The sequence below is a fragment of the Herpailurus yagouaroundi genome, unplaced genomic scaffold, assembly GCF_014898765.1.
Source record: "Herpailurus yagouaroundi ecotype Mexico unplaced genomic scaffold, PumYag 181, whole genome shotgun sequence".
Classification (NCBI taxonomy): domain Eukaryota; kingdom Metazoa; phylum Chordata; class Mammalia; order Carnivora; family Felidae; genus Herpailurus; species Herpailurus yagouaroundi.
The window spans coordinates 26,910,189-26,934,158 of NW_024412412.1; the positions used below are offsets into that span (position 1 = coordinate 26,910,189).

The following is a 23,970-nucleotide window of genomic DNA, read 5'->3' on the forward strand; positions in this document are numbered from 1 at the left end:
CCTAAATTAATATTTCTATGAGCAACTTGAGTATCTGTAGTCTGTGGACCATGTACTAGCTGGACTTTTTGCTTGTACCTAAATTTACTAATCCAATTCCAGTTTATATATCTAATGACTCCTAAAAGAATGCATCAGTCATATAGGATGTATACCAGGTTATTGGAGTTCTGTTCTGGGTAACATTTTTATGAAGATACATTTAACTAATAATGTTGATACCAGGTTTAAGATCCACTTTTAGAAACCTGCACTTCCAGCTCTCAAGTCAGTAATTGCCAATAGTTTACATTAATAAAGTTTGAATTAGGGGTGCCTGGGTGGCTCAGTCGGTTGTGTCCAACTCTTGGTCTCAGCTCAGGTCATGATCTCACGGTTCATAGGTTGAAGCCCCACATCAGGCTTCATACTGACAGTGCGGGGCCTGCTTGGGATTCTCTCTCTCTTTCTCTGTCTGTGCTCCTCCTGCACTTGTGCGCTTGCTCACTCTCTCTCAAAATAAATACTTTAAAAATAAATACTTTAAAAATAAAATAAAGTTTGAGTTGTAAACTGTTGGCAGTATTTATGTCAAAATTAATGTCAGCAGCTTTTTATAAACCAGAATTTTATTTATTTATTTATTTATTTATTTATTTATTTATTTATTTATTAAATGTTTATTTTTGAAAAAGAGAGAGAGAGAGAAAGAGACCGAGAGAGACAGAGCACGCGTGGGGGAGGGACAGAGAGAGGGAGACACAGAATCCAAAGCAGGCTCCAGGCTCTGAGCTATTAGCACAGAACCTCACATGGGGCTCAAACTCACGAACCCTGAGATCGTGAGCTGAGCCAAAGTCGGACACTTAACTGATTGAGCCACCCAGGCGCCCCAACGAACCAGAATTTTAAAACATGATTTCAGAAGATTTGACTTTTTTCTCCAGACCTGCTTTCTGTATATTCTGCTGTGTCCAGTGTAGTAGCTGCTAGCTACTTGTGGCTAAATTTAAATTAACTAAAATTAAATAAAAATTTTAAATCTGTTCATCATTTGTCCTAGCCACATATGACTAGTGGCTACTATATTACCATAGATAAAGAATATATCCAGCATCACAGATAAGTTCTTTTAAACAGTATGTTTAGGCTAGACCTTGCCATGGATTATTCTTTTTTTTTTAATGTTTCTTTCTTTTTGAGAGAGAGAGAGTGTGAGCAGGGGAGGGGCAGAGAGTGAGAGAGACACTGAATCCGAAGCAGGCTCCAGGCTCTGAGCTGTCAGCACAGAGCCTGACGTGGGGCTTGAACTCATGGACCACGAGATCATGACCTGAGCCGACGTCACTCACTTAACCAGAGCCACCCAGGCGCCCTAGAATGAATTATTCTGACTGTATATTCCAGTATGATTATTCGATTACTTTTATGTAATCATTTATAGAGGTAAGGATTTGGAGATTTATAAGAGCTAAATTAAATACTGAAATCCCCACTTACATTTGCACATTGAAATAAGTCAGTAAGACCTATTGCCAGTCCAGTGACAGCCAGTCTACAGGAGACTTGTTTTTGTTCTGTTTTGTTTGTTTTTTAATAGCAAACTGCCTTCTGACCTTTGGAACTTTCAGTTTGGGTTTCTTCTCTTTTCTTTTTTTTTTTTTCTTTTCTTTTCTTCTCTTTTATTTTCTTTTTAAAATTCTGGTGAGCCAGAATGGAATTGGAGAAAAAATTAGAAGCCTATCTTTAGCCTTTGACTCTAAGTGAAATCTTTAATTTCATACTCTGAAAAAGCCAGTGTGCTCATAAAGGAATTTACTAATACAGTACTTTGCATATCAGCTACTCTTATTTTACCTATGTTCCCTTTTAACTTCATTTTTATATCCTTCTTTTAATTCTGTTTCTCTTTGTACAAAGCTCCTGGGTGTATAGATATCCTTTCAGCTACTACTTTGTTCCCAGAAATGAATCTGTTCTAAGCCTGTTCAGGATTTATAATGGATGCAAAGGTCTATAATTTCTATAGTAATTAATCAATATCTTTAAATAACTACTTTCTACTCTTTGACAAGGAGTAAGAATTTCTCCATAGTTCTCAGAGGGATTTTTATATTTGCATAAAAATTTTTTCTTGATTGTAAAATTATAACCCTTTGCAAGTAGTCTGTATCAAGACCAATGTGCCAATTTCAAATAATTCATAGAATGAAAGCACTTATCCATACGAGCAGTATCCCTCAAATGCTAGAGTCTGAAAATATCCAAAGTTCTAACTCTATATACATAAACAACTGTCATTTCACTTTGCGAAATATTACCTATATACATCCAAAGGATGTTTCCGTGAGCTCTGCCTGCTGTGAGAATTACTGTCACAGAGACATAATATCCACACTGACTCTCTCACCCATTCATGCAGCAAAGTCGTGCACACCGAGAAAGGAGGCAAATGAGACAACAAAGAACAGGATAAAGGCAGCCAAAGAAAGAGTGATGGTGGGCCAGACACACTGACCCCAGTATAAAATAGCATGGTGGAAGTCAGTTCAGCAAATGCTCTCTGAATGTTCTCTGTGAAAAGGACCTTGAAGACGAGCAAGACTTGATTTCTTTCCTCGACAGTTCCACAAATTAATGAATAATAAGCTCTTGTCTAAAGAAAAATACTTATTGATGTTTCAAAAATGTACTTCATTAAATGAAATATTTTCCTCTCCTCCCTTTAATCTTAGCATTTTATCTGCTAAGTAATATCATGACTAAATAAACACAGTTTATCTTTTATGGAAGAGTTCTCAAAACTTATGCTGTAAAAGCCACTCTTCCTGAATGAAGCACTTTAGAAAGAGCTGAAGTTGTTTCTTCTGAAATCTAAAACCTTTTCGTAGCATCACTTGATCTTCCCCTGTAGACAGAGGACTCAAGGAAGGATCTTTGATCAAAAGATAATGTAATTTTAAATCTGAAAGAGGATTTAAGGGAACCCAACACTCACTTTATAAGTGCAAAACTAAGCTATTAAGTGATTTGTCCATCATCACTGTTAAAATCCAGGTCTCCTGGACTTCACTCCTTTTGTGTTACATGAGTGTGTATACACGTGTGCAGTAGAAAGGCCAACATAATGTCCACAAACATATTTTGAGTGACATATTTGTACATTATTTTCTCTAAAAATGTTTTTATTTGGGCCAACGTGTAATGAATTTTTGGTTTATATTAATCAAAACACTTCATCTGTTAACTTCGTACATCTGGACCTAATGGCCTAATCTAATTATATTCCATTTGGCATTTCTGTCACACCTCCCAATTGTACAGACATTTTTTATTGCATTTCCCTGAAGCCATTCAGTAAATGTGAATTAATGTGAATTTTAGTACACTGATTATATTTTCTGAGATCACTAATTTTGGGAGTAGTATTTCTGTTTCAAATTGAGGAAGTTGAGGCCAAAAAGAAAAAGGCTAAACATTGAATACTGAAAGTTGAGTGGCTTCCCTAGGTTTGCACAACAAAATCAATGGCAAAGCTTTGCAAAAGCACTTTGTAAGACCAAAGTATCATAAAGATGTTCTTGATACTGTGTTCTATGTTTCTTTACTCCCTTTTGCCAAGTTTTGGCCAGAAGATTTGAAAGCTAGAATAGTAGGGACAGAGAAGGGTTTATGTGTCTTCGAATTTATTTAAATGTAGCTTAGGATGGGGGTGCCTGGGTGGCTCAGTCACTTAAACATCCAACTCTTGATCTTGGCTCAGGTCATGATATCACAGTTTGTAAGTTCAAGCCCCACATTGCACTCTATGCTGACAACATAGAGCCTGCTTGGGATTCTCTCTCTCTCTCTCTCTCTCTCTCTCTCTCTCTGTGCCCATCCCCCCTCCCCCACTCTCACTCTCTCTGTGCCCACCCTCCCATCCCCCACTCTCTCTCTCACTCTGTCTGTGCCCAGCCCCCATCCCCCACTCTCTCTCTCACTTCTCTCAGAATAAATACTTTTTTTTTTAATGTGGCTTAGGATGAGATGGATGTAAATTGAAATAAGAAGCCACTTTTTTCTCATCTGAAAACAGTTTAGAAAATCCATAGATTATATCTCAGGAATTTCTGGCCCCTTAATCCCTCTTTCCATTCACCAAGTAATTTTCCTTCTTAACTCTGTGATTCCTTAAAACCTAACACTAATCTCTCCTCTCTTTTATTCAGAAAGTACACCTATACGCACTTCTGATGTTGACTATCGACTCTTAGAGGCATCTAAAGCTGGAGACTTGGAAACTGTGAAGGTAAATCAGTGCTTTTAACATCTTGGGTGGCACTATTGAACTTTGCTAACCAATTCATTTTAAGCTTATAAGTGAAACCATTCAAATCCAAACAATGAAAGGGAAAAACAAAGTCGATCCATAAACCAGGAAGATTTCCTAGTACGTGCTTTATATCCATTAAACCAGTTTTAGTCACTTTTCTTCTGATTATATGAAAGCTCTTTTATTTTCACTTATATTAATGAAACTGTTACTTTTGGCCACACTTACAAATTTCTAAGCTAGTTCAAGCCCAGATAATAGTACAATAAATTTCAAAACAATGTTTCTTCAACTTTTCCAAGAGATTCTCAACAATTGCTCTAGAAAAGCATTCTTATGATCCTGCAACCATTTGGAATTACTTATGTACAGAGGATGGATTTTCTTTTCTATGTAACTCTGCTTGCCAGGAAAATTTTAACAGCCGTTGTTTGTGGTATAGAAACATGGTTATAGATTTAATTTTTTTCAAATATGAAATAATAGTCTGATCTTGAATATGTTTTTTAAAAACACACACTTCCGGGGCACCTGAATGGCTCAGTTGGTTGAGCATCCGATATCGGCTCAGGTCATGATCTCGCGATTCGTGAGTTCAAGCCCTGCGTCAGGCTCTGTGCTGACAGCTCAGGGCCTGGAGCCTGCTTCGGATTCTGTGTCCCCCTCTCTCTCCTCCCCACCCCTGCTTGTGCTCTTTCTCTCTCTGTCTTTCAAACATGAATAAACGTTAAATAAATAAATACACTTCCTATCTGTAACCACTCATGCAGGGGTGATAGAAAGAGGTGGCATTTTGTTCTTGTTTGGGGGTTGGTCTTGTGGTTTCGTCTTTCTTTCTTTCTTTCTTTCTTCCTTCCTTCCTTCCTTCCTTCCTTCCTTCCTTCCTTCCTTCCTTCCTTCCTTCCTTCCTTTCTTTTAAAGAAAGGCTAGTGTGAAATTGGGACTGATAGTTGTAACATTATTTTTTACAAACTAAAGTTTGTCACTTATTAAGCAAACTCTATTTTTGTGATTTTTAGCAAACTACCTTTAGCATTCTTTCTGGTTGAAAATGACAATAAATGTGCAGAAATTTTATTTTTGTTTCAGTATGTGGCCATTTCTAACATCTCTTCCATCTTACAAGAACATCTAAGTTATTTAAAGAAAAAATAGTAAATTTCAGTTGTAATAGCCACTGGGGAGAAATCTTAAAGTTCTCTTAGATCTAAAATTATATACTTTTTATTTTCATAATTAAAATTACATACTTCTTGTCATTTGAAATGTATCCTAATAACAGAAAGTCTTTAGGGGCACCTGGGTTACTCAGTCAGTTAAACGTCTGACTCTTTCGGCTCGGGTCATGATCTCATGGTTCCTGGGATTGAGCCCTGTGTTGGTCTCTGTGCTGACAGCACAGAGCCTGAGCCTGCTTGGGATTCTTTCCCTCTCTTTCTACCCCTCCCCTGCTTGTGCGTGCACACACACTGCCTCTTGCACTCTCTTTCTTTCTGTCTCTCAAAATAAATAAACTTAAAAAAAACATCTTTAAATAGAAAAGTGATCAGGACTCCTTTTCTGCATCACAGCATTGATAATCTGGGCTCCAGACTTACTACATGTGCCCATTATCATTAAATTCATCGTTTAGTATTTCCCAAATATGTAGTTTTTAATTCCACGTGTTCTGTATGTACTGATAGGCAAATATACCACAGCTTTCAGGTTTCTGAAACAATCCATTCACAGTAAAGGCCAAATAATTTTTTATGAATGGAATGGAAGTGGAAGAAAAAAAGCAAAGGACAGACTGAGAATTAAATGTGGTAGGTTGCTTTCCCTATAGGCTTCAGAAAGTATTTTTAAAAATTAGGAATTAGAGGCAAGGCTGTCTGCTGAATAAAGCAGACAGCTTGACTGAAACTATGGAGACCAGGTGAGAAAGATGTGAAATTCTTTGGCACTCAAAAGAAAGTGAAATGGAACAGAGAATGAAGAACTTCCAAATATTAGAAATCAAATATTTAATAAGCAAAATGAGCTTTTATTTTGGGGACCTGGCTAAATGAGTTGTGTTTTATTCAACTCATTTAGCCTCATCCCTGTTTTGCCAATATTCTCTGCATGGAAAAGAAGTGAATTTAGAGTATAACAGCCTAAAGAGCCACCAACAGCAGCATGAAGCAGCTTTCATCACATAGGACACCAGTAGAAGGTGTTTGCTACCAATGTTTGTATCCTTTCTTTTTACTTTATGTGTTTATTCTGTTTTTTGATTCTATAGTATATGTATTAATGTAGCCACAGATTCACTTGTTGTGAAAGGATAAAACATATGACCTGGCCAGATGACAGTGGCTCTTCGGAGTTTAGAGTCTGGGGCTTTTCCACATAGAGCTGATGAGATCGTAGGCTCTCCCTTATGGCCCAGACTTCCTTCTGTCATGTAAGCATTGTACCACCCGAAAAGCCCTGTTTCTACCCTACCAACGTTGAAGGCGCCTCGTCAGTAAACCCGTAGAAACAGATGCCTTCCAAGGTCCTAGTTTTTATATAATCGTAGCTCATTACAGTGGCAGGAGTGGCAGCAAGATTGTCAAATGCCTGGAAAGTCCTGCCGTCACACCTTGTAGCCTAGAAAATGTCACTGTTGTCTCAGCTTTTTTGACTGTTCTTCTATTACCTTTCTTCACATCACTTCCCTGAACGAGAGCAATTAAGAGAGTAAGCAGGGGGGGCGCCTGGGTGGCGCAGTCGGTTAAGCGTCCGACTTCAGCCAGGTCACGATCTCACGGTCCGTGAGTTCGAGCCCCGCGTCGGGCTCTGGGCTGATGGCTCAGAGCCTGGAGCCTGTTTCCGATTCTGTGTCTCCCTCTCTCTCTGCCCCTCGCCCGTTCATGCTCTGTCTCTCTCTGTCCCAAAAATAAATAAACGTTGGAAAAAAAAAATTTTTTTTAAAAAAGAGAGTAAGCAGGGATCGAGCAGAAAGATCAAGAGATCACAAATCAGGAAAACCGGGTCTGAGTCTTCATTGTACCTTTGCCTTGCCAGCTGTATGAAAAAGGACGAGCTACTTAGCCTCTCTGAACCTTGGTGTATTTATCTGTGAGATGGAGATGATGAGCCCCTTCACAGACAGTAATTCTCTCACTGAAAGAACACGAGATTCTAAATAAACTGTGGATTATTATTCACATACTGTTATTATAATTCATCTATCACCGCCAGTGGCACAGCCCGCCGGCCTTTCTTTGCTTCCCACTGCCGTGTAAGCAGACAGAATGGAGCTTGTGCTGAGACAGTAGCATTCAGAAGGAGACGAAAGGGAAGGCGAAACACTAGAGCATGACTGAAATCAGTCTGACTCTATGAGTCAGACGGACATCTCCCAAAGATCAGCTCAAGCCCTGGTGACTGCACGGCTTTGCTGTAGTGGGTCAGGGGGCCGAGTGGGTGGCCCAGGCAGAATTTGTTTTTTTCTGGAGGCTTTCTGCTTGCCATGTCCGCAGAGCCAGGAGCTCTGGGTGGTCCTGTAGTCAAGCAGGGTCGGTCTTGCTTGAGGAAGGAGTGGCCGACCGCGTGCAGGACCGTAGACGCGCTGTGGCGGTCAGTCTCAGGGAGAAACGCCCTGTGAGGATGAAAAAGGAAGGCATCATTTGCCTTGGAAAGCCTTGCTTTATGCCGGGTTTTTCTTTTCGATTAGGATTTTGGCCAGGAAATGATGAAAAAAAGATTAAATTGCTCTGTAAACAGTAAGAACATTTATAGACACTGTGAAGCCAGGCATAGTGTTGATTTTTAAACATCACTTGCGTGATCTAATCTTTGGAAATAAATATTCATTAGAAAATTACAGTTTATCTAAGATGCCTGCGGTATTGTGGAGCAAAACCTATGAATAAATATTAATGTCCTTTGTGTGTGTGTGTCACTAAAGCAACTTTGCAGCCCTCAAAATGTGAATTGCAGAGATTTGGAGGGTCGGCATTCTACACCTCTACACTTTGCAGCAGGCTACAATCGTGTGTCTGTTGTGGAGTACCTCCTACACCACGGGGCCGATGTCCACGCCAAAGACAAAGGGTAGGTGCTAGAATTGAGCTGTTTGGGACTTAAAAATTGTTAAAATGTGGTTGAAGTCTCAGATTCTTTTCCCTGTTAAAAAAGTCATGCATGTTTTTTTAAAACCTAAAGCATTAATAGAAACATACAGTATAGAAAACGAAAATTCCTGTCACCCCACCTTCTAGATAAAAATTTTGTTGTAATCCTCCAGACTTTTTAAAAGCAGTGGGAATGCTGCTGTGGGGGGTCGGCTCGTTTTTAACATAAATGCGGATGCCATTCCATGCAGCCTGCTTTGTAATTTGCTCTTTCACCCAGAAATAGATCTTGAATGGCTTTCCATATCAGTATTTAATTGTTCATCTCATCTTTTTAATGCCTATCATAGTATTTTACTGCATTGTATGAATATGTTTATATAGTTTATAATTTATTGTGTGTCCTTTTTTTTGCTATTAAAAATGTATAATCTCTTTCCAAAAGAAGCCATCCATCCCAACGTCATTGCTATTAATAGACACATAATTTTATTTTTACCAACTCAGATATTCTGTATTTTTATGTTAGTTTACTAAATTATTTTAATTTATCTAGTCAGAGTTTAAAGCAGCCATGGCAGCTATTTAGTGATGCAAGAAGGAAGTTTTAACTGAAATGAGCTTCCATATTCTGAGTTAATTTCATATCATCTCAAAATAGAAATAAGCAAGCACTTTTCTGTGCAATTACATATCAGAGTACTGTAGAATTAAACCACACAATTTAGACTTTAATTAACCATTATGGATTTATCTTTTAAAAGGGATACATCAGGCTTGAAGTTTTGTAGTCCACTGGAGAGCAACCAACATTTATTTCTACTGCCCATTGTAGTTAGCACTTAGTATTTTTAATGTTTATTTATTTTATTTTTTATTTTTGAGAGTGACAGAGTATGAGTGGGGGAGGGGGAGGGTAGAGAGGGGGAGACACAGAATCCGAAGCAGGCCCCAGGCTCTGAGCTGTCAGCACAGAGCCCCACGCGGGGCTCGAACTCACCGAGAGATCATGACCTGAGCCAAAGTCAGACGCTTAACTGACTGAGCCACCCAGGTGCCCCAGCACTTAATATTTTTTATCTCAAAATATTAAAAACAAAAGTACTGATCTCTAAATAAAAAAAAAAATTTGATACCTTGTTTTTGTTATATTTTAAGTGCAACTTAAGCTTATCCTTTCATTGCACCCTGTTTATAGGAACGGCTTTCTATCCTTTTAGAATGCCAGCTGCCTTCTAACCAGAGCTTGGAGTTGTCTCAGAATAGTGTGTTCATGAGCTGAGGTGGCTAGATTTCTCTTGCAACTAGAGTTTATGGTTGGTGTCATTATTTTCCTCACCAAATACTACAGTTCCTGGATCACTTGAATTTTGACTTTTCATTGCTTAACATCTAAATATTAAATCTGTGCATTGAAGCCACTGCTGAATTATTAAGAATTCAGAAATAGGGGCGCCTGGGTGGCGCAGTCGGTTAAGCGTCCGACTTCAGCCAGGTCACGATCTCGCGGTCCGTGAGTTCGAGCCCCGCGTCAGGCCCTGGGCTGATGGCTCAGAGCCTGGAGCCTGTTTCCGATTCTGTGTCTCCCTCTCTCTCTGCCCCTCCCCCGTTCATGCTCTGTCTCTCTCTGTCCCAAAAATAAATAAACGTTGAAAAAAATTGAAAAAAAGAAAAGAATTCAGAAATAAAAACGAAACACAGAAGGTATAACTTGACTGAGTAAATTAGTTAATTTTTTTTGTCTATTTTATAAGTAAGCATACCATTTTCATTAGGAAAACCCAAGTGGAAGAAAATCTGAGTGGATGAAACCAGATTATTGGTTAATTATTCCTGATATCACTTTGTAGTGTTGCTCTCCCTGTCACCAGGATGAAACCTGAATTAAAAATATTGTGATGGAGGGGCGCCTGGGTGGCTCAGTCAGTTTAACATCTGACTCTTGATTTCCACTTGGGTCATGAATCTCGCAGTTTGTGGGTTTGAGCCCCATGTCAGGCTCTCTGCTGGCAAGGTGGAGCCTGACTGGAATTCTGTCTCCCCGCCCCTCCCCTGCTTGCACTCTCTCTCTCAAAATAAATAAATAAACTTAAAAAAAATATTTTTAATTAAAAATATTGTGATGGAACCTTTTCTCTGGGTCTGTCTGTATGTGTTCTAAGCATAGGATTGCTGTGAAATTTCACCAAGAGGCTAGGGGAAATCCTTGTGTTGAAAGGGGTGTTTTTGAAATTATTAATCCTTACTTGGAAATGGGTGACTTTATCTTCAAGACCCAGGGAGAATTCTTTCTTTTTAAGTGAGTGCTCATCATAGTCACTGCCAAAGAAGAATTAACATCATTTTTATTATAAGTATCATCTTAACACAAAGATCTGTTACATGTCTTAAAAATAATTTTCTTTTGTTTAGTGGCTTGGTGCCCCTTCATAATGCCTGTTCATATGGACACTATGAGGTAGCAGAACTTTTAGTAAGGCATGGGGCTTCTGTCAATGTGGCGGATTTATGGAAGTTTACCCCTCTGCATGAAGCAGCAGCTAAAGGAAAATATGAAATCTGCAAGCTCCTTTTAAAAGTATGTAATTTTTAAAATTATAAAATATAAAGTAATTGCATTGGCTTTTCGGTTAGTATGGAAAAGTACATCACAGTGAACTATTAAGTACAATAAGTGCTGTAGAGATTGCTTACATTTTCTATTTTAGGGGTGTGTTTGAGTCTGATAACATGATACTTGCATAGCTTTGAATAGTGTCTGAAGTATCTTTCTGAGCTGATCTGATGAGTTCATTTCATCACAACTCATCAAGGTAGGTCTTGGAAAGAGTTGCATTTGTTTGCATTGCTTATACTTGTGGTATTAATATCAGAAAACATGGTAGAAGGAGAAACAAGTTTTTCAATCAACTTTGATTTTTTTTTCTTAGTAGCTGTATTATTATTAACAAACTCATTGCTCATTATCAAACATTAAACATACAGTCTTATAAGAACTTTGATATTAGATTTTTATTAAAATACAAAGTAATCTTTAAACAAAGTTATTCATATAAATTTGGGGGAAAGCAACGAGATAGTAGGAACTAATAGTTATATGAAACTAACATAATTTTGTGGATTAAAATATGTGAGAAATGATCAGACATATATTTGTGTAGTTTTCTTTTTTTTTAAAGCTTATGCTAGTTAAACATAAATAGAATTCTTGTCCCCACCACCTTTATGCCATTAAATATGTTTTTATGAGTCTTAAGGATAATAATGTATTTGATACTCATTTTTACCTTCACTAGGCGGTAAGAAATAACTTCCAGGAAAAACAAACAAGCAAAGAACTTCCAGGTCACTGTGAATTCACAGTGGTTTGGTTTATTCTGAATTTCTCCAGTGGGCCGGTAGCAGTCTGTCAGGCCCATAATAAAGGTCCTTGACTTTTATTCATTTCATGTTGTAGGTGTAGATGATTCAACTTTTAAAATCAAATCCATTGTTAATACATCTACACCTAATTTCACATGAGGTGTTAAGACTTAAAATGAAAACAGTAAAAAATTAGCAGACTTTGGTATTGATTGCATTTAGAATCAAGTACTTTTTCCACTGGTGTATCTTCCTCTTCTTACTTCCTTCCCATTATACACACTAAATATCTTTATGTCATTGAAGTCTGGTCAAAAAGTAATATCCAGGCTGCTCTTAAAAGGAAAAGGGGTTTCCGGAGACAGCGTGGTGTCTGGGAAAGTATATAACATGACACAGAAAAGGTGCCCAGCCCCTTCCCCACTTCACTGTCACCACTGATCCTAAGACTTAGACTTTCCACTGAGAAGTAGTTACAAAGCTGATCCACCATATTGCTGAGCAGGGAATTTACAAAGAAAAGGCGGGTGTTGCCTCTGGTTTTCAAAATGCATACAGGATATAGATACCTTTCTTTGGGTGAATGAAGGTGAAGTTAAAAATTAAAAAGACCTAGGGGCGCCTGGGTGGCGCAGTCGGTTAAGCGTCTGATTTCAGCCAGGTCACGATCTCGCGGTCTGTGAGTTCGAGCCCCGCGTCAGGCTCTGGGCTGATGGCTCAGAGCCTGGAGCCTGTTTCCGATTCTGTGTCTCCCTCTCTCTCCGCCCCTCCCCCGTTCATGCTCTGTCTCTCTCTGTCCCAAAAAATAAATAAACGTTGAAAAAAAAGAAAAAAAAAAAGAAGAAAAAAAATTAAAAAGACCTTAAGAAAGGTACTATAGAAAATACAAACCCCATTTGGTTTTGTCTCGTTGTTGTTTTAGCATGGAGCAGACCCAACCAAAAAGAACAGAGATGGAAACACGCCATTAGATTTGGTAAAAGAGGGAGACACGGACATCCAGGACCTGCTGAGGGGAGACGCCGCCTTACTGGATGCTGCCAAGAAAGGCTGCCTGGCGAGAGTGCAGAAGCTCTGCACCCCAGAGAATATCAACTGCAGGGACACCCAGGGCAGAAACTCCACCCCTCTGCACCTGGCGGGTGAGCGCCCCCAGCTCTGAGGCTCACGGTGCTTGCTCGGATACCTGATACAGCTCACCAGAAGATGAGGGAGACGCTGGACAGAAATAGTGAAATGCTTTTGATTGGCTTCATTTTGTATGGCACCTTATCATAAAGGCTCTTAGTCACGTGAGAGTAGTATCAGCTGCTCAGATGAGCAAAAAGTATTAAAATCGTCACGTTTTCCAGCCCTTGTGATTTGTATACATAGATAGAAATATATAGTTCTTTAATCTGACATGTTCGCCTCTTCCACTCTAATAGCAGGCTACAATAACCTGGAGGTAGCTGAATATCTTCTGGAGCACGGAGCAGATGTTAATGCCCAAGACAAAGGTGGTTTAATTCCTCTTCATAACGCAGCATCCTATGGGGTGAGCATGCTACATTTCAAGTCTAGAAAACTTCACTGACATTTACTATTCTATCAAATGCATACTGTGCATGAAGTAAGTAGATATCTAACCAACAACATAATTTAGGACAATCTTAGTCTTCCTGTTCAGCGCATTTCTAGCCTTCCCAGTTAAGCTTAACTACCTTTTTGGTCAAGGGCCGTGCTCTTTACAGCTCCCTGTTCTCCTCACATTGTCTAGCGCAGTAACAGGTGTGTAATGGCTGCTCATTTAATATTTAATGATAGAGCTTTTAGAAACCGTAAGACCCAGGCGGCTTTTTATTTGCAGGCATAGAAATCATGCTTGCTTTTGTTTATCGTCCGCATCTTAAAAATATTCAGGTAAATGGTTCAGCTCTTGGTACATACGGTTTCGTAGAATTTGATTGACTAGCTAAAGCCCCACAGTGAGAGTCCAGAGCCATTCTCCAAGCACTGGAACTGTAATCATCAGCTGAAAGAGGACGAGGAAGGGGAGTGTCTTGCAGTGTGTTGATGATGTCTGTTGAAACTGACTGCCTGGAAGTCACCCAGGCCCCACTCAGGCCTGAATCACACAGGAATAATCCTGCAGGATGAATGTTCATGTGCTTATCTGTTCATTCACTAAATCCCTATTTGATTATAAAAACCCCCAGATGCCCGATCGTACATACCAGGGGTTCTCACAGCTGGAATCACTATTGATGAGGACAGTGTCTGGATTTGCAAAAGCCTAACAAGCTATTAAGTAAAACCTAATCATTGTGATTTCCATATTCTCTTACTGTCTTTCCCCCTTGCCCTCCATAAGGAATGTCCTCATCTTCTCATATCCCCTCTGCAAAAATCTGTATTTCAGAGAGATGACAGTCTGAGTGGGAATACTCTTAAGAAAAGCAAACAGTCTAGTTTTGAGTTGGACAAACAGGAAAGAAAATTATACTTCCAAATGTCACATAAATTCATCGAAAGTTACCATATTTACTGCATGTATTATTAGTACTGCAATCCTCTTGGAACTGCAGTAATCTGTGCAAAGATGATTATCTTTAATGACATTTATTAGAATTTTAACCTTCCTTCATATAAGATGCCCAGTTTCACTGCACAGCATACGTTTCTCCTGAAGACCAGAAACGCTAAATATTTACCGCTACCATCTGCTTACACAGTTATGTAGAATTTCTTTACCTCTGTGTTAGAACTACAAATACGTATTGTTTGGAGATTAACGTTCACTTCTTAGCGTGATCCTTCTCTCCATACTGTGTTCCACTAATCTGTTTGATAAAGCTTCAGTTAAGAGTTTATCAAACTGATGGGCCCAGTAGAACTTAAAGCGGAGTCTTTGGAGTAAGAATGGGTGTGGCAGTAGAAGGAGTAATTGCCCCAACCTGGTAAAACTTACACGGTCAGTTGTATGTAGACTCTGTGGGTCTGTGTGCTTTTCAGTGTATTTTACACGTTGTGGCTGTGGCTAAGCTCTGTCCCTTCAGTCTTCCACTGTCACAGTCTTCACAGCTGTCACAGAGAGCAAAGAACGTAAAACTTCCTTGAAAAGTCAAGTATTTTACCTTTTCTCAGATCAGAACAGTGTTGAGATGTTACTTACACGTGTATCATGTGGTGACTAGCGTGAGGAGAGAATCAAAATGTCTCGTGATCTGTCTTGTGGTTAACGAGTAGTGCAGTGTGCAGGTCAGTCTTGTCTTCTTTCACGTTCCCTCGAAGCATCTTCCATCAGCCGAGGGGAGGTGTAATGCAGTCAGGGCCCAGACCAGAGGCCCCCTGTGCCATTTCATGAACTTACTTCACCATCATCCATCTGCTCTCTCCTTCTAACTCTGTGGGAGACAAATAGTGGACATTTTTGTGTTTCATTCTCTCATCTTGTGTTATCCTGTGTGTTACCACATCCCTGCTGCTAAGCTCTGTGTAAATGAAGGTAATTTTTCAAAGTAAAAATGAACAGAAAATTCTCCAGGCTGTGTAAAGAGCATGTGGGTAGAGGTTTTGGTCAACCTGGTTTGTCCCATCCTACTGAAGAATGTTAACAGGCTAGATAATGTGTTTATGGTAGGTATTTTTACCTCCTTGTGGAGATGGAATTTTTGAGTCATTAAAAGTCCTTCTGGGGGCGCCTGGATGGCGCAGTCGGTTAAGCGTCCGACTTCAGCCAGGTCACAATCTCGCGGTCTGTGAGTTCGAGCCCCACATCAGGCTCTGGGCTGATGGCTCAGAGCCTGGAGCCTGTTTCCGATTCTGTGTCTCCCTCTCTCTCTGCCCCTCCCCCGTTCATGCTCTGTCTCTCTCTGTCCCAAAAATAAATAAATGTTGAAAAAAAAAAATTTAAAAAAAAAAGTCCTTCTGGTATTCAACTTACGAATTCAAAAATCAAATATCTGTGAGTTCATGACTATGTGTTGTTATTCACTAAAAGCTTTAGCCCTGTGGTTTCTTGACCTTTCTTTTTTGCCAGGGTTTTGGCATATACAAATGTCCCAGTAGCATCCCTTATGATACACAGTGATTCCAGTTGGCAGTAGGTCAGATTATCCCCACCGCTGAGAATCTCTGCTCTACAAAATTATTTTATCTAATGCAATTGGTATACCGTATAATCTATTGTTAATAACCATATCAAATCAATATTTATCTCAATCTCAATTAGTACATTTAAAACGAGGACCAATGTTAAACACAATCTAAAAATTTTCAAAGCTACCCTGTCTTTCAACTAAAAGGTAGATAGAATTATATTTTTATTATCTATGGGTATACAAATCTGTTATCTTTCAAAAGTCCCTTTTTATTCACGTTACAATGAGCCTTGGCTGGATATTTTAATGAAATCGTGGGGCTCTGGTCCACATTAAAGTGGCAAAACACTAGTTATATTGTATTCATCCCAGTGATGCCTGAGCTGTCCTGGCTGTGTGCCCTGCCCTGCCCTGAAATAACAGTTTTGTAGAGATTTTTGCGGTGCTTCCTATGAAATAGAAACTTCTAAGTTAAAAATAAAGCTATTCGCAGAGTAGGTTGGGGTATAGTGTTACCCAGTAATCCCTGCTGACATGGCTTCTCCCTGATACTATACACTGTGCCATTTTCAGCTCTTCAAGAAATGACTCTTGAGTTTTAGTCCAGCAAGACCTTGCAGGCAGCTGTGTGTAATGGAAGGACCTGAACTCAGGATCTAAACATCTGGGATCTAGTCTTTAGGCTTTGACTCAGTAACCCAGTCATCTTCAGGAAGTGCCTTAATCTTTCTGATCTTCAGTTTTCCCGTTAGTAGAACTCAGATGCTGAAATCTTCTTTACAGGGTTGTTGTGATAATTAGATGAGACCCTGAATGTGGAAAGTGCATTCTCTAGCCTAAGGCACTATAAAATCTGGGATAATAACTATTATTATAAGATAAGTCACTCCCCACAGCCATCCTACTGGTTAGAATATGGGCTGTATGTCACTTTTACGTTGCACAGCCCTAAGAGTAATGTGTGTGCTTGACCAGCTCAGTATCTGCATGAAATAGATGCAGACTAACTGGCTTCAGTAGGAGGTAATGACTGGTAGCCTGGGGATAAAATAATCATGTGAGGTGTCTGTGAAATTACATAAAGCTACTTAAGCTGTTATTTATTGGTAATTATTCTTTGACTTGTATTTTACCTTTTTTCCTCTAGAGAGCTCAGACTGCTGTCTGTGTATCTTTGACCATTTTATATAGAAAGAACTTTGCCACCTCGGTTTTTCTAAACAGAGAAACACATAGTTTAGGAAGTTTAAATAAAAGGTGTAGATTTCATGAGAGTTTATATTAGTGGTAATATACATTATCTTGTTCAGTGTTTTGTATTATAATGCCTTATAGTTTTAATATACATTTACACGAGACAGTTCATTTTTCTATTAACAAATGTAAGACCTCAATATTTATTTACCGTGAAGCATGTGATGATTTTCTATTATCTCATAAATCAACTTGCTGACTTTTTCATTTTTCAGTGCTTTGTCCAAAGTGTATAATATTGGGTGGATTTCATGACATTCATACAATTAAATGGTTCTAACTGGAGCCCAAGTATGTTTCTCTTCTCCCTACTTTCCAGCTTTCTAAAATTAAATTAAGGCCCTCACAGTATTTACATAGTATCTGTCATTTAAAGCGTTCTGCATTTCAGCTGGATTCTGAAGCTATGTTTAATTGGCTCGTTCTTCTGGAAACATTCCAGCAGAGTTCAGTTCCTTTTCTAGACCTTCCAGTTCAGTACATTGTTCTTATAAATGGTATAGAACTAAGCTGCAGCTTATTTATTGCATTTGTCAGCCTTAAATTTCAGTTACTATTTTTGTCCCAGTGGTATAGCTATTTAGAAGACTTAAGAATTGTGTTTTTCATCTACTTTGGTAGTAATATACTCCTTCCTGTTTATTGCCCTTTCACATGTCTGTCAGCAAATTTAACAAGCATCCAATTGGTTTCTCCAAGCATAAACTACATATTCAATATAAAGAAAGTTGAATAATAAATACCATATACTTGTATACAATTCATTTTACACACACACGTAGTTTTCCTGGGAGTATCTAATTTTGGAAGCCTGTGCGAATTAGTCTACCGAATTATATCACCCTGCCAGTACACATGGGAGTAGAATAAAATGAATCATCAGAAGCATTGTTTGAATGCCGTATAACCTTACTGGAGAGAAGCTTGAAGTTATTCCATGATTTGGGTTAACTGAACAAAAAGCTATCCCTTTTCAACATATGTCCTTTGAATAAGGGAGATACGTTTTGGGGGATTTTTGTTTTGTTTTGTTTTGTTTTAAACTTTTTTTTTTAATTTTTAAATATTTATTATTTTTGAGAGAAAGAGAGACAGAGAAACAGAGCACAAGCAGGGAGGGGCAGAGAGAGAGACACAGAATCTGAAGCAGGCTCCAGGCTCCGATCTGTCAACATAGAGCCCTATGCAGGGCTCGAACTCACGAACCATGAGATCATGACCTGAGCTGAAGTCGGATGCTCAACCGACTGAGCCACCCAGGTGCCCCATTGTTTTGTTTTGTTTTGTTTTGTTTTGTTTTTTGTTTTGTTTTAAGTAATTTGGATAATACCACAGTTGGTACCTATTTTTATCTTTTGTGTTAGAATCAGTTTTATAATGATGATGTATCATTCCTAATCCCAAAAGGATCACAAAACATAGCTTGTTCTCAGACGCCCTAGTGTCATGATGTTCCTTTACTCCTATTTTGTTTCTTGTACTCTCAGAGCAAATGTAAGAGTGTCCTTAGAAGTTATTTGGTCTGGGGCACCTGGGTGGCTCAGTCAGTTAAGTGTCCGACTTCAGCTCATGTCATGATCTCACGTTCAGGAGTTCGAGCCCCGTGTCGGGCTCTATGCTGACAGCTCGGAGCCTGGAGCCTGCTTCAGATTCTGTGCCTCCCTCTTTGTCTTCCCCTCCCCTGCTCACGCTGTCTCTCTCTCAAAAATAAACATTAAAAAAATTTTTTTTTAATAAAAATGTTATTTCATTGGTATTTTCCTAATAAATTTTCTTCTCTTTATTTTCTGAAACTATTTTCCTGAAATAATAAGTACTTATGTTATCTTTAAAAAGCTTTAATATTGCCTCAGAAAAAGTGTCTGTTCTTTTTGAGGTGAGTGTCTTCAGGAGAGCAAAAGGCTGTCATACAGAAAATATGAAGAAGGGTGGCCTAAATCTCATCTTGGGATATTTCTGTTTCTACCTTCCCCATCTCTTCTCATTCTCACGAAAGTTTCTGATAATTCAATATACTGCAGCATGAGTCAGAATTTTAGTCTCAACAGATAATGTGCTTCTGAGTTAATTATTAAAAGTGATCAAGTTATGCCAGGAAATGTATCCATAAAGAACACAAATGTGCCAATTGCACAGAATTATAGAATATTGGAGTTGAAATGGATTTCAAAAATGCATTCATTAGTGGTAGGTAACCAAACTAAGCATCCCTAAATATGTTTATAAGAATAAGGTTATTTTTATTATTCTCAAAGCCCAATCATTGAATCAATATTACTGTTGCATAATTGCTTATCTGAAGCTTATTTTATGAGGACTTTTGGGAAGAAACAAACTTTATGCTATGTAGAACTTAACTATTTGAGAGAAACTGCTCTCCTTGAAACTTTCTCCTCCGTTGCCTTGCGCAGTCCTGCCTCTTTATAGTTCTTTCGTTCTCAGTGCCTCTTTTGTCTCCTCTGGGGACCCTTCGCCCACTCTCCTTTCCGCAAATGTTGTTCTCTCAAGGCTTTATCCCCCTTGAAATCATCTTTCTGAATTCCTTTTCGTAGTGAGTTCATTTATCACCTGGCTGCAGCTATCAGCTAGACATTTTGTTTTGCAGACCTCCCCGGGGCCCCTACCCCCAGGGCCAGGCGCATAGTAGGTGTTCACCAATGTGTGCTTGTTGGGGGAGGTGGTGGGAGAGCGTTAAGTGAGTGAATAAACAGACCCTTATCTGTGCTCCAGCCGTTTGTGTCAGGCCATTTACGGAACATCATTACTTTGATATTTTACCTCAAAAACTACTTACCCCAAGTGAACTTTAACTTTCTTACAGTTTCATTCCCACTTAAACTGCTCAGTTTCTGTTAACAGTTCCAATTCTGTTTTTTAAATCTTCTAGACAAATTTTGCAAAAAGAGAGGTAGTCATCTTTGACTTGTCTCTCACTTTCTTTCTCTGTAGTTAATGTCTTTTTAAAACCCAGTAGTTTTTCCTCCACAATTTCTCAAATGTAGCTCTTCTTTTCTATTCTTCCTCTGTCATAGTTCGGCATCTGAGCACCTCACGCCGTTTGTCAGTTAACACGTCTGCTGCTGACAGTTCCCCCACCCTCAAGTCATTTCGGACATGACAGACTAAGTTTTGTAAAAAGTCATTTTGTTATGTTACATTACCTTTCCCAAAGGCTGAAGAGAGAACACAGAGAATCGTTGAGACGCGTATTTCAATAAATAGATCAGATTGCAGTGGCTAGAAGGGAAATAGGAACATAAAAGAAGCAAGTAAGAACACTTGTTTGAAAGGTTTGACAGACAGACTAGACCTTTAGTAGGAGGCGTGGAGTCAGGTAATAGTTGCATTTCGTGTGTTCGTTTTTAAGATAGACCTGACCGTGTTGAAAGGCTGAATAAAAAATGTTAAAAGCCCCTGGGAAGAGTCACCAGGTAAAGGAGTGATTGCGGAATTGAGCTTCTGTGGGCGAGAAAAGACGGGAGTCCAAAATACAGGAGTGGGCCACGTAGGCCTTTTTTAATAGAAGAAACTTCTATGAAGGATGAGAATAGAGATACAGAGGGAATGAAATGTTAAATAAAACAAGCGTACCTGATGCAGCTTCACCAATCTCATTCTTCACTCTTCACATCCTTTGTTTTTCCTCAGCATGTGGACATAGCAGCATTGCTGATAAAATACAACACGTGTGTAAATGCAACAGACAAGTGGGCGTTTACTCCTCTTCATGAAGCAGCCCAGAAAGGAAGGACACAGTTATGTGCCCTACTCCTAGCACATGGTGCAGATCCAACTATGAAGAACCAGGAAGGCCAGACACCTTTAGATCTGGCGACGGTGAGTCTTCATTCTGAGTTATTTAGTATTGCTTCAAATTTATACTTTCGGGGCGCCTGGGTGGCTCAGTCAGTTAACCGTCCAGCTTCAGCTCAGGTCACGATCTCATGGTTTGTGGGTTGGAGCCCCGTGTTGGCCTCCTTGCCGATAGCACAGAGCCTGGAGCCTGCTTCGGATTCTGTGTCTCCCCGTCTCTCTGCCCCCTGCCCTGCTCGCACTCTGTCTACTCTCTCTCTCTCAAAATTAAATAACGTTAAAAAAATTTTTTTTGATTAAAAAAAAAACTAAATTTATACTTTCAGAGATGACTTTAAGTTACAGAGCTGGGGCGCCTGGGTGGCTCAGTCAGTTAAGCATCCGACTCTTGATTTCAGCTCAGGCCATGATCTCAGGGTCATGAGATCAATCCCCATGGAGGGCTCTGCACTGACAATGCAGACAGAGCCTGCTTGGGAGTCTCTCTCCCTGTCTCTCTGCCCCTCCCCCGTGCGTGCTGTCCTCTCTCTCTCTAAATAAATAAATGAATACTTTTAAAAAATTTGCAGCAGCAGGTTTACCTTAGTGGTGCGTATTTCACTTAGAATAAGAACAAATTTGGGGCGCCTGGGTGGCGCAGTCGGTTAAGCGTCCGACTTCAGCCAGGTCACGATCTCGCGGTCCGTGAGTTCGAGCCCCGCGTCGGGCTCTGGGCTGATGGCTCGGAGCCTGGAGCCTGTTTCCGATTCTGTGTCTCCCTCTCTCTCTGCCCCTCCCCCGTTCATGCTCTGTCTCTCTCTGTCCCAAAAATAAATAAACATTGAAAAAAAAATTAAAAAAAAAAAAAAAAGAATAAGAACAAATTTCCTTCCTTCTGAATTTTTTAAATGTGTATTTTTTATATAATTCAGAATTCTATTAAGGCAAGCTAAGCAGTACACTAACTTAATTCTTTTTGCCATGCCTAACAGGGAGGGAAAACAATCCTAGAAGAACATACCATATATCCTCAGAGAATTGCATTAGTAAAATATCTTCTAACTTTTACATTTGGCATATTGTTCAGGAACAACTGATGTTCATGATCATTTACCTGAGACTATGAAAGAGTCCAAGAAAAATTACCTTCTAGGCAGTATATTATTTTTCCGAAGATGGAAAAGTAAATTAATATGCACAATAATTTATAATTTTTTAACCTGAAGTACTTTTCCAAGCCACATCCTGTTTCATACATCTATTGCTGAGTAACAGACCACTTCAAAACACTTAGTAGCTTAACCAAAACTGAGTGAGTGGAGTAAAACGGTGATTTATTATTCCTCACGGTTCCGTGGGTCGGCGGCTCAGCGAGGCAGTGATACGTGCACCTGCCTTCAGCCAGGACCTCGGCTGAGCTGCGGGGTCTGGGGCGGCTGTTCATCCTACAGGGCCTCTCTCCACGGAGCACTTCCTGAGTCAGTAGTCCAACCTGACCTTTTTTTACAGCATGGAGACGCCTTCTAGGAGAGAAGTCGAAGCTGCCATTTCTGTTAAAGCCTGACTAAAAGCCTCAGACATTACTCCCTCTATGTTCTCTTGGTCACAGAAGCCCGCGGGGCAACCCAGATTTAATGGAAGGGAAATAGATGCCACCTCTTGATGGGAAGAGCGGCACACGGAGGAGGGAATTAATGGCTTTCTGTTTTTGGAGGCTCCTACGTAGTCTCACAGCAGTTGTGCCTAACTGTGAAGTTAACAAATAAGCTGGCCAAATTAAAGTGGCATCCTTGTAAAATGTCTCCAGATTAAAGAGGGGCCCCTGGGTGGCTCAGTCGGTGAAGCGTCCCACCTCAGCTCAGGTCATGATCTCACAATTCGTGGGTAAGAGCCCCGCGTTGAGCTCTGTGCTGAGAGCTCAGAGCCTGCTTGGAATTTTCCCTCACCCTCTCTCTGCCCCTCCCCCACTCATGCTCTGTCTCTCTCAAAAATAAACAAACATTAAAAAAAAAAAGCCTCCAGATTTTAAATATACGTTAAATTATTAAGTGTGCACTAAATAATGCACAATGAATAAAAATCATCGTTGTTATTTAAACAGTATACAAAAACATACTGTAAGTATAGAAACTCCTTCTAAAGAAAAGATTGAGAATTAACACTCTGCAACAGGTTCTTTTTTTAAAAAAATGTTTTTAAGGTTTATTTATTTTTTGAGAGAGAGAGACAGAGTGCAAAGGGAGGGGAAGGGGCAGAGAGAAAGGGAGACACAGAATCCGAAGCAGGCTCCAGGCTCTGAGCTGTCAGCACAGAGCCCGACATGGGGCTCAAACCCACAAACAGATCATGACCTGAGCCGAAGTCGGATGCTCAACTGACTGAGCCACTCAGGAGCCCCCAGAGGGTTCTTTTTTAAATGAGAGATGAGGGGCACCTGGGTGGCTCAGTTGGTTAAGCATCCAACTCTGCATTTCAGCTCAGGTCATGAAATCAAACCCTCAGTCGGGCTCTGCGCTGACAGCATAGAGCCTGCTTAAGATTCTCTCTCCCCCTGTCTCTCTGCCCCTCCACCGCTCACCTGTGCATGCTCGCTCGCGCTCTCTCTCTCAAAAAAAAAAAAAAAAAGATGAACTTCTCCTTTAAATACGTGTGTGATTGTGTGATCAGTATGAACAGCTGTATGCACAGGTAGTGTTAAAAAACATTCCAGAAGTCAACATAGTCTACATTCTACACTCTTAGACTTTTTTTCATAGTTAACTCTCGTATATGTGGATGTGTGTGTAGCGAGAACATTTAAGATCTATTCTCAACATATTTCAAGTATATAATACAGTTTTATTAACTGAAGTCACCAAGTTGTACATCAGATCTTCAAAAGATGAAATATTTTTTTAAAAATTATACAGGGATTCCAGGTCTACCTGTAGAAACTGCTGGGACTTAAATATGGAGAACAAACTGAGGGTTACTGGAGGGGTTGTGGGAGGGGGGATGGGCTAAATGGGTAAGAGGCACTAAGGAATCTACTCCTGAAATCATTGTTGCCCTATGTGCTAAGTAATTTGGGTGTAAATTTTAAAAAATAAAAAAGAAAATT

General features: G+C 39.6%; 1 protein-coding gene across 2 annotated transcripts in view; it reads left to right on the top strand.

Moving 5' to 3' along the window:
• TNKS (tankyrase) overlaps window positions 1-23,970 on the top strand; it is a 215,314-nt gene that overhangs the window by 164,565 nt on the left and 26,779 nt on the right. Inside the window, exons 13-18 of one of the 2 annotated variants that reach the window (XM_040490149.1) lie at window positions 4,191-4,270; window positions 8,214-8,359; window positions 10,792-10,957; window positions 12,665-12,884; window positions 13,170-13,279; window positions 20,727-20,915. In XM_040490149.1, coding sequence (XP_040346083.1) covers window positions 4,191-4,270; window positions 8,214-8,359; window positions 10,792-10,957; window positions 12,665-12,884; window positions 13,170-13,279; window positions 20,727-20,915 — 911 coding nt within the window. The remainder of the gene's footprint in view (window positions 1-4,190; window positions 4,271-8,213; window positions 8,360-10,791; window positions 10,958-12,664; window positions 12,885-13,169; window positions 13,280-20,726; window positions 20,916-23,970) is intronic. The other variant, XM_040490150.1, reaches the window with a different exon arrangement.